Source organism: Myotis brandtii, unplaced genomic scaffold (genome assembly GCF_000412655.1).
Source record: "Myotis brandtii unplaced genomic scaffold, ASM41265v1 scaffold23, whole genome shotgun sequence".
Taxonomy (NCBI): Eukaryota; Metazoa; Chordata; class Mammalia; order Chiroptera; family Vespertilionidae; genus Myotis; species Myotis brandtii.
Genome location: NW_005358649.1, coordinates 1,296,177 through 1,312,893, shown reverse-complemented (window position 1 = coordinate 1,312,893; position 16,717 = coordinate 1,296,177). Strand labels below are relative to the sequence as shown.

At 35.7% G+C, this 16,717-nt stretch overlaps 1 protein-coding gene across 1 annotated transcript in view; it reads right to left on the bottom strand.

Annotated features, from left to right (window-relative positions):
* PREX2 (phosphatidylinositol-3,4,5-trisphosphate-dependent Rac exchange factor 2) overlaps positions 1-16,717 on the bottom strand; it is a 247,513-nt gene that overhangs the window by 100,986 nt on the left and 129,810 nt on the right. The window contains exons 19-25 of the mRNA XM_014539787.1: positions 15,616-15,758; positions 15,303-15,395; positions 12,817-12,965; positions 9,172-9,257; positions 6,716-6,852; positions 4,243-4,360; positions 1,485-1,669 (exon numbers count right to left, since the gene is read on the bottom strand). Of these exons, the coding sequence (XP_014395273.1) occupies positions 1,485-1,669; positions 4,243-4,360; positions 6,716-6,852; positions 9,172-9,257; positions 12,817-12,965; positions 15,303-15,395; positions 15,616-15,758 (911 nt within the window). The remainder of the gene's footprint in view (positions 1-1,484; positions 1,670-4,242; positions 4,361-6,715; positions 6,853-9,171; positions 9,258-12,816; positions 12,966-15,302; positions 15,396-15,615; positions 15,759-16,717) is intronic.

The following is a 16,717-nucleotide window of genomic DNA, read 5'->3' as shown; positions in this document are numbered from 1 at the left end:
TTATTCCACTAATTATTATGGAATGTGAGTTACTAATCTAGAAATTTGAGGGGTTTTTACTACCTTTAATTTTCTTTTCTTCTTGTGTGCAGGGGAAATACGTAAGTGTACTAACTTACATAGCTTTCATATATAAAATAACCCATGTAATTTTACAAATTTGAAATAGGAAATGAGATAAAATAATTACAATAACTTGATCACAAATTCTTACATGGATCCACTTTAATAATATAATGCAGTAGGGAAAGGGTTGCATTTTTAAAATATAGATCTTATATCAATAGATATATAGAGTGGTAAATGTCATCAGAATAATGGCATTTTTTTAAAAGTAGATTTTCAGAATATAAAACAGAAACATAATTATTTTTAAAATAGTGAATATATATTTCTATAATTATTTTCTCTAACTAATATTTTAAAAAAATATATGCTACAGCCCTGGCCGGGTAACTCAGCTGGTAGAAGTGTCATCCTGTACAACAAATGGTAGGGCACATACCTAGGTTGTGGGTTTGATCCCCAGTTGGGGCTTGTACAGGAGGCAACCAATCAATGTTATTCTCTCTCTCTCTCTCTCTCTCTCTCTCTCTCTCTCTCTCTTCCTCCCTTTCTCTCTCTCTCAAAAGCAATAAAAACATATCCTTGAGTGAAGGATTTAAAAAACACATGCTATAAATAATTTAAGTCTATCTTGATTACACATAGGTGAAACAAGAATTGAGATGAAGAAATAAAGGTAGTGAAGCTATCTGTCATATTACCTACTTGTAATACCGGAATCCTCACAGGGTGATATAAAAGCAGACAAAATACTAAGTTCTAACCTGTGGAGAGTCCCATAGGAGCTTGATAGAGCTCCCTTGAGAGGATAATGAAAAGAAAGCACAGGATCACCTCTTACTTCCTACATGATTTATCCATTAGGATGATGACTTGCTTCCTCCCTGTCTTGCTGCAGGCTAAGGACTACGGATAATATCCCTCACTACCAAGAATTATATAAATGCCTGAGGATCTATTCGTAAATCATCTCTAAGCTTTGTGAAATTTTATGAAATAAGGTTGAGACTTGCAGGATTTGAAATTTCGTATCATGTATTTCATGACTTCAAATACTCCTCCGAGAATTATGTCCATTTAAAAAAAGCACCACCTGGCATGAAAATCATCTAAAACGTACACATGATACTGAATTAACCAACACAGCAAACTTACAAAATGCAGAGAAGACTGCCAAAGCAACTAACACTCCCCTGGGCTGGAGTCCCATCTAACTTCCCACTGTGCTCCAACAAGTATCAATAAAAAGGAAGACTGTACACATACTGAGTAATGGGGGGTGGGGAGGAGCAGAAGTTGAATGAGCTGACAGCTGAAAGGAAACGCATACAGCTCTTTACACGTTTTAAGATGGGGGTGGGGAGGGTTTCAGTTGCTTTATTTAGAGCACGATCCCTTGTTCCCAGGATGGCCCGTACCTTGGCCGTGAGGCTGAAGAAACCTTTGGGCTCAATCATCTTCTCCACCACGTTGCACTTGATCCCAGCCGTGCTGTCATACTCATACACAACCCCGTACTCCAGGTGCACATTATCCACTGTCAGACTCACATGCTCCTTCTTCCCATCAATGATGGCCATGGTGTTGAACTTGTCAATTACCTCTGGAATAAAGACAATTTTAATTCAGCAAATTCATGAAGGGTCTGTTAGTCTTTTCAAATAATTTGAGTCTCTTTGAATAATTTTTAAGGAGTTCTTTAAAGGATGGCTAAGTTTAATGTGCTAATGAAGTATATACCCTTGTTAACATTTTCTAAAAGAAGAACATTTTTTTAGAAATATGCTTGAGTTATCCAAATCTCACTACTCTATCTTTACATATCCATTTTGATCTATGGACCATATGTACGCCTATTTACACCACTATAAACGTTATACACACAATTTTATATTTTCTCATTAAAAGCATGCATGAATTAAAGTCAGCATTCTTGAAACTGCCTTAAACATCGGATGAATATTTTCTGAAAGCAGAAAAAAAATACATAAGGCCATATTGACGAAGCAGAAAGGAGATGCAGTAATCATTTTTTCAGGAGAGAGTGTGCCTGAATTCTCCCAAATAGCATTTTCCAGAGAGCTCATTGAGAAAATTTCTCATCATTCACTATACTAACATTTCCATTTGGAACATCTTCTTATAGGTTTTCACCTATAATCAGTCAGCTGATAAAAAAAAACAACAATAATACACACACACCTAAAATCTCAAGTAAGAAACACTGAGAAACCTAACAGTAAATATTAAGTAAGCAAAATAGAATATGAATTTATTTAAAATAATTCTAGAAATAGTGGAAATAGCAAAAATAATTAAATCCCAGCGTAGCTAGAAATAGATTTCCAGAGCATCTCATCAACCCTCTCTACCTTTCACTGAGACAGAATGATGATTAGCAGCAACTAACTCTAAATGAGAAAAAAAAAAAGCTTCAGGATGAAGTCCTGAGATTCATCTTCACTTAAAAAAATAAGAGAATTGATTTATCATAACAGTCTTGCTGCGCCAGGAGGTCGGGCATTTCTAATACTGCCCATGAAATGAGTGGCTCCTGCCAATGGCCTTCCAGGACTGGGGAGAAACAGCTTCTCCTAAGTTCCCCCATACGAGCAGTGTGTATAGGGAATTCTCCACCTGTGCTGGTTTGCAAGAAACTAAAACTACAATAAAAATTTAGGGACACCCACCAAATATATGAGTGGAAAGATGCCAGGAAAATGGAAGAGAGGATGCAAGGACTTCTGTGAAAAACCTTTGAAACAATAATTCAAAGCTTTTGTCAATTGCCTCAGCCCCTTTGCCCTGAGCAAAGAAGCTGCTGAATATAGCAATCTGCTGGCTTGCTTCGCCGAGAAAAGAGATGATAGGAGTCCTTGTCAACAGGTCTCTCTTTCTCTCGTTTGCACGTTAGCTTGCTTCTTTCATTACTACCAGTGCTTCAATACAGTAAAAGTTACTTGAATCAAGAAATTATTTTCAAAAAGAACTATGAACCTTCTAAACCAGGGCTTCTGGGATATAAGTGCGCATGCAGATCAGATTTATTAACTTGGAGATTCTGAGTCAGTAGATCTAGGGCTGGCTGAGATTCTGGGACTCTCTCTTGCTCCAGGTTCTGCTGCTACTGGTCTGCAAACCACATTAGAGTAGTAAAGTCTAAACAACATCTAAACTAAAAACAAGGAAACAAATTCTAACTGAGATTTGAATCCTCATTCTACCACGTACTAACTTGGGCAACTCCCTTAGCCTCCATTTCTTCTCCTATAAAATGAGGATGGTGATAATCACACCTTATGAGATCTTCTCTTTTGATGACTTTATGAGATAATCTATGTAAAAGACTTAATAAAGTGACTAACAAAGTGTAGTAGCTATTCCATATTAGCTTGAAGCTATTATTACTTATGCATTTGACATGACATCTATTAGTAACAATGACTTAAGAAAGTGGCTTGAATGGGGAATGGGCAAAAAGGTGAAGGGGATTAAGAGGTACAAATTTATAGTTATAACAAATTAGTCACAGAGATATAATGTACAGCATAAAGAATATAGTCAATAATATAACTTCATATAGTGATAGATGGTTCCTAGACTTCTCATGATGATCACTTCATCTTACCTAATAGACAAACATGTAAATTGACCATACCTTTGCTACGCTAACCAGCCAATCAGGAGAGTATGCAAATTAACCCAACAAAGATGGCAGTTAATTTGCATACGTAGGCTCCAAGCAGCAGAGCGAAGACTGAAGGTGAGCCGGAGCAGCGAAGACAGAAGACTGAAGGCGGCTCCGGCTGGAGCAGCGAAGACGGAAGACTGAAGGCAGCTCCAGCTGGAGCAGCGAAGACGGAAGACTGAAGGCAGCTCCGGCCGGAGCGAAGGCCTGGGTCCCAGGTGCCGGAGGAAAACTGGTGCCGGCAGCCAGGAGAAGGGAAGGCCTATTGCACGAATCTCTTCGTGCAACAGGCCTCTAGTAAGATATATAAATATCAAATAACTATGTTGGACATCTGAAACTAATGCACTATTATATGTCAACTGTAATTTAAAAGAGCTGTACATTCCCAAATGAAAAATATAAGTGGCTTGAACATATCAGATTTCAATAATTAGCACATTGAAAAAGAATACTATGAACAAATAGTGAGAAAAGAAGGAACCCACCTTCTACTTTGCAATCAAAAGAATCCCCTGCTTCATCTCCGGGGGGTTTGGTGTTAGACTTTTGAAGGTCTTCTTGGGCGCTCTCGAGGCTGTTATAAACCCACTGTATGGAATCTTGCTGGAAATGAGGAAGGGAAAAAACCTCAGTGGCATTAGTGCTTCCTAAACATGCATATCCATTTCATAAGCCTGCTTCAGAAGGAGCGCTGACAAGCTTATTTTTCCTTCTAGTTTGTTTAAAAATAATAAATTTTTAAAAAGAAAATCAACATCAGAAACTAATAGAATGTCAAAGCCAACTATCATTGTTTAACAAGCTGACCTTTTAAAGCTTGAAATTTTATCTCCCAAAAGTATGTTTTTGAGTAAGATATACTCCCCAAATGTCTTACTTAAATGCCTCAATTATATCTTAAAATGAACTATAAATTACATTTTTAATAAATAAATGTTAGATGAACAGTTTTCCAAAGGATCAAGCATCTACACCCTTTTAGTGTCTCCCTTTAAGTGCTCTCCTAACAATTATATATATTTTAATACACTTTATGTTTTTTGAATCAAACCAATAAAAAAATTGGAAGGCCATCTTTCATCTCATTAGGTTCTTAAGTAATGTAACTATCTTTTAATCCTCCTATGTCATAAATCATCCTATATCTTAATTGAAATAGCAGTTCCAATCTTATTTAGATAAATGAGAGAGAGAAAAAGTGACTACCAAGTAAATGCTTTTAGGGTTGCATTATTCTAAGTTTATACTTTTCCTAGGTAAGATGATAAATTGAATTGCACTACTGAAGTGTGATATAATTTGTATTACCCATTTTTCTCTTTTTTATCAACTTCACAATTATGTTTAATTATAATATTGCTATGCATCATTAAAATGCTAACATTTGATCATTCAAATACATCTTGGTAACCTGTTGTGGCCTCCAATGTCCCACATCCCCAAGAATCTACACCTTTATGTGACTCCTCCCACACTGACTCTGGGTGTGATCATGTGATCTGATTTTTCCAAAGGGATAGAGCAAGCATGATGTAAATAGAGAGTTGATCGACTGTAATATCCCCTCTTGAAATCCAGACACCATGAAGAAGGGAAATCTTGCTAAAGACTGGAAAGGGAGGCCATGTGGAAGAGTCTGGAGAGAGATTAGCAGCAGCGGAACTGCAGTGCGCAGTCAGTCCCAGCATAATGCAGACGTGCCAGTGCCCTCACAGGCACTGACACCCAATCAGCCCGCAGAATCAAGAGACATAATCAATCACTACTGTTTAAGCCACCGAGTGGTGGGACAGTCTGTTTTGTGGCAATGAATACCTGATGTTATTCATTTTGTAAATTTTTCTGTCCATTTATTACTTTTCTCAATCATTTTATTGATCAACAATACCTCTCCAAGAAGGCAGGCTGGGAAAATAAAAAGGAGTAAAACCAAAATCAACTTAGCTACTTATTAAAATTCTGATAGAAGGGGAAAGATTTGATAATTTCAGAAATGTCCTTTAAAAAAATTCATTCAATAATATAGTTCAATAAATATTTATTGAACTACTTACTATGAACCAGAATAACCTATGCATCAATGTGTGAATTCTAATTTGCTATGCTAATTTGACCTATTGGTAAGTAAAATTGATGAGCTATTTTCTTGTATGTGCAGTATTTTGCAGGGTGTTGGGCCTGAACTATGAGAAAATAGCCATTTATCCTTCTGATTTAGACACAAAGTTTTATTCCCCAATCCAGAAAACAGTACTTCAGTGTACATGACAGAAAAAAATGCAAAGCCTCTCGTCTGAAGATTTTTTGCATTTAAAATTCTTTTGCATTTAGTGGATTAAACTGAATTTTCTCTTTTAGTCCAATATGCACTTGTACCTCATGAGATAATAAGCTTTGCTTATAAATTACGATTGTAATTTTATTTTTTCTATGACACTTGAAATTTGGACCAGAGGATAGTGCTGACAATTTTAAATAATGACAAGTACTTTCTTTTCTGAGCTAGATTCAATTGGCTAAATTAATATATCCAAAAATCAACTGCAGACCCCATAATACCCACAAGTTTTTGTTTTTCACAAAATTCTAATAGTAAACATTGCAAGCATTTATAATTCATATCTACAGACACAGAATGACCATCCTATATTCTCAAGCAAATACAAGGGTCAGGAAAACAGTTTAAACCTTTGGATCTCAACTTGATAAATTTAAAAACTCAAACCTCAGGGCATTTTTTAAACAGGTGATAATACTGCAACAATGAAATGTAACGTTTAAGCACAATGGACCATCACTCATTATTTTGACAAAGCAATCATGATGAGATTTACAATGCTGTGCTTAAATGTGAACCCAGAAGTGGAAACCACAAACATCTCTGGCACTTCCTGTGCTGTCCCTGGGGTTTCCATGCATGTTCGCGATTAGATCTGGATAAGCTGAGAGGCAGCGTACCTTGGTTGGTCTCCTGTACTTCCTGCAGGCCGTGACATGTGCAATGACGCTGGCGTGTGTCTCTTTGCTGACATTGATCCCATTGACTTTGATGATACACTGTCCAGGGTGAAGACCGGCTGCTGCGGCCACCGTTCCTTTAAGTACAAGTGGAAAATTGCCAGAAAGTCATTTTAGATTTGTTTTTTATCACATATGCAATAAGGAAAGCAATTAAAGAAATATATAATAAACATCTAGCTAGTGTGTTTTTGATCATTTGGTTCTGATAGCAATGCCCTCTCAACATGTTTCTGCTATTTACAGGACATTCAAACTGCAACAGAGTATTTTCCCACCTCCCTATGAATTAGTTTGAAGGGATATTATAAAGTACGTTTTTTAATGCTAATCAGTTATTTTCCCTTTAAAATGTCTAGTCAATCTAATTTTCTGAATATGAATGTATAATAGCAAAATGAGAAAGCCAGTATCATGCCTCATTTATCTTTCTTTTATTTACAAAAATCTCTAAAAAATAAAATAGAATTCACTTTCATTTTTAAAATGCCAACAATTAAAAGAAATTCTTAAGAAATCAAATCAAATCAATTAGCAATTACAAGTGGACTGGATTTGCTAAGAAAAATAAGTTCAGGAACCAGAGAACTGAAGAATAAAATTAATCAGATAACATCAACTGCCCATAACTTATTTGCATAGACATAGATTTAAGTATGGAAGTGGCATATCCTAACCAGTGAGTTAAGATTTTCAGAACCTTCCAGTCATTATTATTTGATATTCAAAGCAACATTAACAAAGCAATGAATATAACTAAGATAAATAACTACAAAACTTATTATAAGTATGTTAGAAGAGCCTTTCTTTATAAGCAATTTCCCTCATGAAAGAATTAATAAAAGTCCTGAAGAACATAATTTATATTCAAGAATTGTCCTCACTAAAATTCACTCCCAGAAATTTTAAGTGCTTTTTCTGGATTGAACTGATTCTTCCTGGAGTGAGGGACATTCCCAACAGAAAGAACAGCCTGAAAAACAGGTACTGTGTCAAGAAATAACCTAGAGCCCTAACCGGTTTGGCTCAGTGGATAGAGCGTTGGCCTGCGGACTGAAGGGTCCCAGGTTCGATTCCGGTCAAGGGCATGTACCTTGGTTGCAGGCACACACCCAATAGGGAGTGTGCAGGAGGCAGCTGATCGATGTTTCTCTCTCATCAATGTTTCTAACTCTCTATCCCTCTCCCTTCCTCTCTGTAAAAAAATCAATAATATATATATTTTTTTAAAAAATAAATAACCTGGACATTCAGGAACATATTAGCAGTTGGGAGTGTGAACTTAGAATAGAAAGGATCCTGGAGAGCAGAGCAGAGCCAGGTTGGGAAGTTCTGGGTGCTTTGCATGAAGTCCTAAGTCTGAACTTTACTATATATGGAAGAGAAAAACATTTAAGAATTTTAAGCACAGAAGTGACATGATCCCCCCCCCAAATGGACCATGGGTTATTAGAATTTAAGTCAAAAATCAAAATCACAGCATCTGCTGCAATTTTCCAGGCTGGAACTAAGGTAGCATTAGTCATAGAGGGGAGAATGAGGTCACGTATTTGATGTGTGAGGATGGAGTTTGTGGAGAGGCTACAGTACCCAAGATCACTCTTGTACCTTTGGACTCAGTGGCTGAGAAGATGGAGTCACTTAAATAAAGAGAGAATACAGAAGGTAAAGCAGCTTTAGAGAATGAACAAGTTCTTTTGGGGAGAACGCTGAGCTTTAAGGTGTCCCAAGGCCATTATGTATATAATAAACAATTGGATCTGGGCGATAGTACACAGGAAAGAGATCTGGGCTGGAGACAGAAATGCAGAAATCCCTGGCAAAGAGGATCAACATGATTGTTTATGGAGAACAAGCAAAAAGAGAATAAAATATAAACCAAGTTTTTAGTCACTAAAATCATTTAATTTAAAATGCATTTTATAGTTTAATAAAATGCATGGCCATTAGCCATTTTATTAAGCTATAAAATGCATGGCTTATAGGAATTCTTGAAGTAATCATATGGCAACAGGCTATAAAACACACAGATCATTTTTAAACCTGAAAACTCACATCTTTGAATTAATGACAAAAAGGTAATTACTTACTGTCACAAAAAAAGACAAATAGATGCCCTAAAATCATTATATCCTGCGGCTAAACTGAAGCATGCAGAAAATTGATTTTAGGAGGTATCATTCGTTATTAACTTTTTAACAGAGATACATATGCCCTATAATTTTTAAATGTTTTTAAAAAATATCATTTTAAGAATATACTACTATTGAGTTAATACAGTAAAATATGATGAGAAAATTCATAACATGATTATGTGCATTATAAACATATTCTTGTTTAGCGAAGAATGGCAAACATGCTGGAAAGCTGTTCACCGGGCAGAATAGCTTTCTCACCTCTTCCCACCGCATGCACAACCGATGGGCCATATCCCCGGATCTGGAATCCAAGTCCGTCGGCTGAATCTGGGATTTTCACTGTCCTAAAATCAATCCGAAAATCGGGTAAGATGACTTTAAAACACCACAATTGGTGAAAACAATAGTTGTCCAAACTTTTATTTATTCTTTCCATAAATTCATATTGAGGGTCGACCTTGTGAAAAACACTGGGTTCCAAACCCTCGAGGGAAGCAGGCACGGAGCAGGCACACACAGCAGGTTTCTCACTTGACACAGCCATTGCAAGAACAACCTGAGTAAGGACAGGCTCTGGCCTCAGACACTCCTCGCTCTGAATCCACTTTTAGTGACTTTTAGTCACTTGACAGTTGGATAACTTGAATGAACTCCTTAACTTCTCTGAGTCTGAGCTTCCAGAAAGATGATGGTGTTAAAACTTACTTTGCAATGTGTCAGTGAGATTAAAAGAGATGTCATTGGCCCATTGACCTGCATTGTGCCATGAGCTAGGTAGGTATTTAACAAAATGGAAGCTTCCCCCTTTGTTTACTATTACAAAGAAGACACTGGTGCACACTGTGAAATTTCTTTGCTAACATTAACATAAAAGAAACAGAGTTAATACATTTCTACCTGTTGGGAGCTCCATCAAAAAACAACAAAGAGCCAGTTATAAAGAACAGATGCATCAAACACTACATCAAAGCAAGTTAAGAATATGATTAACGTTAGTACTTATTCAGTGGGATTTTTTTTCATTATTTAGAGAATCCTTATTAGTTTCTGTAATCAAACCCATGTAGATTAAGACCTTACATATTTAATACAGTGTGTTACCCCTATACAAATGGAAAAAATTATGTTGAACGTTTCTAGACCAATATGGCTGTTAATTTCTGTACAATGCCAACCCAACACAGTACAACTGGGATAGTTTTTCCAAAGTTGACAGCACAGCTAAAGTTTCCAAAAATTCAAATTTTATATATATATATACCAATAGCAGTATGTTATGCATCAATAGCAGCAACAGCTTTTTCCAGGTTCTGCAGTCATCGGATTTTAAAAGAATAATACAACAAAAGGTAAACCTGCTTAAGTCAAAAGAAATTTTCAATGAATCCGCACGGAAAAGAAGATGAAGGGTTGAAAATAAACTCGAGTAAGCTGACATGGCAAACCAGGGAGGGATGTCCGATTTGGCACTAACAAATCAGCTACTCCTTAGAAGGAAGCCAGAAATCAGATAGTGACGACGAAAAGCAGAGAACAGGAGATAAGATGAAACCTCATAATAAAAACGAGTATAATAAATTGCGGCAGAGAGCACAGACAAATGAATACGATGCAATAAATTTTGATGGATAGCCCTTGATGCTCAAGAAACAAGTGTTTGCCAAAAGCTGCTGAATGAATCATGAAATAAATGCAGCAGTACTTCAAGGGCACATTAAACAGTCTCAGGTCTTATTTGTAATTTATGAAATAGCTGTTGGAGCAGTTTGAGCACCATGGTGCCTAGAACACTTGGGAAAGCCAGATAGTGCATTTAGACCTGAAGGCGGGGGCTGGCACTGCCACCTAAAATATAACCCAGGCAGGCATTCAGACATTCGGCGACAGAAATGCACATTGCCTGTTCCAGGGAATCTGAAAGGATTATCATACATTAGGTTATACAATAGGAAGTGATCTGCATATTGGTGGGATGGAGGTCAAAGAATGAATGTATCCTTTATCCTTAATTAGATAATTTTTTGGTTTATAAAACTGTATCTGTTTCCTTTTAACAAAAACTTGTCACTAGAGTCTATCAAATATAAACTTAAAAATAGAAAATAACTGAGGGGGGGAGGAAGGGGAATAAATACATTTCCTGAGCATGAAATAAAACACTCATACTTCTATATATTACCAATGAGAGCTCACTTTGTCTGAAATAACTTAGAGCTTTCAGGCCATGATGAATTATTATTCTTTAGGATTGTGCAGAATTCTTGGTGGCCTCTCAATCCTTCCTAAGCAAGGTCTTCTATCCTTCTAATATGGCTATGGAAGGCTGACACAACTCTAATATTCTAGAAGATTATTATTCTTTTCTTAACAAAATTTGTACAAAACACTATAAGATGCATTTGGTCATAATTTGGGGACCCCCTTCATAAAATGATCTTTGGAAAATGTTTACTGGTGGAAACACTATGTTGCCTATAAAGGAAGAATTAAATTTATACAAGAAGGATGCTCTATTTCCTGTAGAAAACAAGTGCCTAAATTATCTTCTACAAAGCCTGCTGGAAAATTCCTTGTGTTATCTTTTGTAAAATGCACCTAGACTCGAAAGAAAAATTCTGTTGTATTTACCTCTCACATTTTTGCTTTTTTTCCCCAAACAGGATACTTCATAAATTGTAAGTAGCTATTGCAAAAAAATATGAGAGTGATTTATAGGAGTCATACATTAGAATAAGGACATAAAGGAACGGTTATAAATTTTGAACAAATTAAAAAGAAAAAATGAGTACTCCATCCTCAAAACAGTTTTAAAATACAATGCAAAATATGCCTCGATGTAATAAAGAAGCAATACAAAAATGAAATGAGAGAAAAAAGCATCACAGATCAGACCACTGGAGTATATATTATGGGCTGAACATGTCACTAAGTTCTTACAAACCTAGATTTATTTAAGTGTTCTTAGCAGCTCTGTAATATAGTCACTCTTATCATCCCCACTTTTTTATGGATGAGGATGTTGAAGCAACACAATTAGCAAACAAGTGGTGGATGAGAGGCTTGATCCTGAACCAGAAACATTGTGGTAAGCACTTTATATGCATTATTTCTGTTACCTCATTGGATAAACAAGTGAAAACCTCATAAGGGAAAGCAAGATCATCAATGATTTAGAGAAGAAAAGCCAATGTCTTCCAACTATATCCACCATATCTTGTTAATTTTTGTAAAAAAAAAAAAAGATCATAAAGCATATCTCATTTTATAAATATCTGATTATGCATATGTCTGTCAGGATTTGTAAAATTCAACTAACACTGAATTTCAAAAAAATAATAATGGTTACTTATGGGTGGTATGATTATAAGAAAAATCCTTTGGAGAGTCTGTACTCTAAATTTCCTATGATGAACATGAGTTTTTTCTAATCATAGGCAGATAGATAGGACCTATTTCTAGGTAAACACCAGCATAGGTTTGTTTTTCTCTTAGTTTTGATCCCATATCCTAACAGTGTTTGATTATAAATGGTTTCGAGTTAACTTATAACCCCTGAAATTCTTAGGGCTGAACATAGAGGAATGCAGTTCTTTATTATCAAGTGTTCTATTATTTTTTCTTCACTCATAGTCAGACTCAACCCAAACTAGACCAGGAAAATTTAGACATTAAAAGGAAATTATTATTTCTGCTGAAACTACATGATTCAAGTAGCAAGCATTTTGTCATCATAAGCAATGTAGTTTTCCCCATCATTTAAAGACCAATCTTAGTGATGTTTGGTGAGGTTTCAATATTCCAAGCAATGAGAAGCTTAATTCTAGACATTTGCTTAGTTAATTCTTCTATTTTATTCATCTATGCATAATTTTTTTAAAATCCCACACAAATCATACAACTTACTCCCTTGGCTTTGTGCTCACAAGAACTCTTAGAGGTTTTCTGCTGTTTAAGCAGGATTTCAGGAAGCAATCCACTTCATTGAAAGGTCTCATAAAAACTAGGTCACCGTTAATAGCAAAAATCTTTTTTCCAACTTCCATGCCAGCCATCTATGAGAGAAATAGAAAAAAAAAGAGTCAAATTATATTTTAATAAGGGAACTATTTATTTCCCAGAATTAGAATCTGAAAAGGTCTAGAACTTATAGATTTTGACATTTTAACACATCTGCAATGTTTTTATACAATTTCACAAAATAAAACTGTGGGAGAAGTGACAGAATTATTCTCTCTGACCTAGTTTTAAATTTGATCACCCATTTTTACCTCCCTCCATGACTTAACATTGTATGCCTCCTATGATCCTTTCTTCTGCTCTATTTTATAATCCCTTTTTTTATTTCACCCTTTTAACTATAGTCAAACCCCAAGTTAATTTTTTTACTGTATTTTCCATGGATAACCAATTATCCATGAGTTTCAATCTCAACATAGACATCAATGACAACCACATAGGCATCATTAGCCTGAGAAAGGATAGGAGAGAGAAATGGCCTAGAATCCAAGGAAGTGTGCTCCAACAAGCACAGACTATAAAATGCTGAAAAGATGACAAAGAAGACATAATCCCAAACTTCCTGGTGCAGCCACTGTTGAAAACAGTATGGAATTTCCTCAAAAAATTAAAAATGGAACTGCCATTTGACCCAGGAATCCCACTTCTGAAAATATATTCCTAAGATTCCCTAAACACGAATCAGAAAGAATATATGCACCCCTATGTTCATAGCAGCGTTATTTTACAATAGCCAAGATCTGGAAACAGCCCAAGTGCCCATCAGCAGATGAATGGACAAAAAAGATGTGGTATGTTTATACAACAGAATACTAGTCAGCTGTAAAAATGAAGAATGTGTTACCCTTTGTGACAGCATGAATGGACCTAGAGAATATTAGAATATTATGCTGAGTGAAATAAGCCAGTCAGAGAAAGACAAATATCACATGATCTAACTTATATGTGGAATCAAATGAACCTAATAAACTGACTGGCAAACAAAATAGGCCCAGAGGCATGAATGCATGGAACAGGCTGATATATCTCAGAGGAGAGGGCGGGTGATGGGAAGAGATTAACCAAAGAACTAATATACATATATGCATAACCAATGGACACAGATAATAGTGTGGTGAAGGCCTGGGGTGGGGCAGGAGCTGGGATGAGGGGGGTTAAGAGGGGAATTGAGGGACATTTGTAATACTGTCAACAATAAAATAAACAAACAAACAAATAAATAGCCATTATCTCTCCATGCCAACAAGGCTGCTCTTCTTAACCAAATCTACTGCCTATAAACTATATGCTCTGTTAGTTATCAGATAAAGGATGAGAACCCTGGAGAAGACTTTTATCAGAGGCATAGGCAGATGAAGCTCTAGAAACATCCTCTGAAATAGTCTGGGAGAAACATTTGCTTCTCACAGGAAATTAGTGAAAATAGTCATTTGCTGGCTGGGCCCACTAACAGAGTATGAGTTGGCCAGAGTTATTTGATTTGATTTGATAGTAGTGTGCATTAAGCTTTGTCTTGCATGAGTCACCTTGGACGTTATCAGATGAGAGGATGGGTGACAGTTTACTACTAACTTTAAACAGATTCTAAGTTAAAAGCTGTTTCATTCATCATCACATTCTCTATTAAAGATTTAAATATTGAGACGTTTGCTGGGGGATTAACCACCTTATAAGCTAGGCAGCAAGGTGAGCATACGTTAACTTTGATAAACTTGGTATATAGCACTGGAAAGTAGGTTTCATGAGGATAGGAAAAATTGTCTATTTTGTTCATTGGGGTATTCCCAGAGCCCAGAACACTGCCTAGCATACAGTAGGTACCAAATGGATATTTGTGAATGAATGACTGAATAAATGATCAGGAGATTTCTTGGTTTAAAAGGCTGGTGAGGTGAGAGAACATCAGTCAGCATTAACCCAATGAGAAAATAGGTCAAAGTGTGTGCTTTACTGATGGAAGTTGTATTTATATGACAGTCAACAGACACCGGAAAATAGAAGACACAGCCCTTGAATTAATGGAAGAACCATCTACATGCATAACAGTCCCACCCTACACAGTCCCCACAAGGTTCTGGGCTAGAATCCATGAACAGGAAAGTCCCAGGGGCATGGAATGAGCCATTTGGCCTCCCAGGAGCTCAAGTTCACAGCTGTAGATATTTCCAATACCTCCCCACAACTACAACTGAGTACCCAGATGTGACTCCTCTCACAGATCCCGAGAGTATTCGATAGAACCTCAGAATAAGGGTATTCAGAAACATTTTCAATAGGATAGTAAAAGACTGATTTCAATTAGTTTAGAAATTTTATATTTATTATATATGTCATGCGCAACAACTTAAAATAATAATGCTAATTTACATTACCTCGGCATTGGACCCCTTTTCTACCAACTTAATTATTGGAACTTTATTTTTGTCTTCTAACCCAAAACCATAGCTGCCTTCATTGGATTTAATCTGGAAAAAAAAAAAAGGAGACATATGTAATACTCTTTGTAATACGTTAAGCAATAAAACAAAATTTAAAAAAATAAAATATTAACATTATTAATAAAGCAAGTAGGAAAAGAATTTTTAAATCAAACAGAAATAAATAATATGCATCAAACATGTTTATGTAATCTCCTGCTAATATCTAATCAAGAAGAAAACTTATATAACATATTAATAAACTTACCAATAATGATTTAGCTATAACATTTTCCACAACTTTTAAATCATGTTTCATAAGTCGATGTTTCATATTGGATCCTTCCATTTCTTCATCCGCAAAAAAACGGAAAAGGAGAGGTTCGTCTTTGAATTCACTTTTTTCAAGGACTAATGAAACAGAGATTCAAATTGTTTCAATTAATCCCAAAATCAAATTCTTTGTCCAAAGTGATAGACATTCAGTAAAGTAATAACTGTACCATGACCTCAATTTTATACCCCTTGAACAAGTTAAACTCACTAATATCCATAATATTTTTTCCATTTCTTTCTACAATTTCAAGCCAATGTTTCTTTTAAATTACTGTTAGCTAAAGGATTTTGAAATTTTAATATTTTGTCATTGTTAACTTTTTTTATACTTAACTAAGTCTTTCACTTTCCAGATTAAAGCCTAAATTTAAATAAAAGATTATATTGAATAAAAAATGTATACAATCCAAAACATAGAAAACTACAGTGTTTTAAATTTGTAGTAAACATTTTAAGTATGATTTTAATATCCTGCACAATTCTGGGAAAATTCAAATGGATTAAGTGTGTTTTTATGTTGTGAGCAATTCCCATTGTGCTCACTTTGTTCTAACACTTGAAACCAGAAATATGTCTTCTGGGTGAAATGTGATTTTAGTTTCCATTAATTCTTAGCTCATTTCTGTTTCAAAGCATTATTCTCAAATAACCTTATTTATGCAAAGCCCATTTTTTTCTCTTTCGTCTGAACAGTAATATTTTCCCCCAAATCCCTAAGATTCCTGGATACAAGAATGATGTTTTATAAGCTTTTTAAAAAGGCTTAATATCAATAGAAAGAATTTGTATTCAGCAAGATCCTGACAGCAGTCAAATGTGTTGAAAGAGAAATCTTTTCCATTTCCATTAATCTTTCGGTAGTACCTTGAAGAGTTCTTTGTTGGGACAGGTTGATTCATTGAGCCAGGGAGCTAAAGGGAGGCAATGTCCCCACAGCACAATAGAAAGTTAATGCTTGATGCTGAGACAGACATGCATTTAAATTCCAGGTCTGAGATTGAACCTACGTGTAACATTGGACAAGTTACCTACAC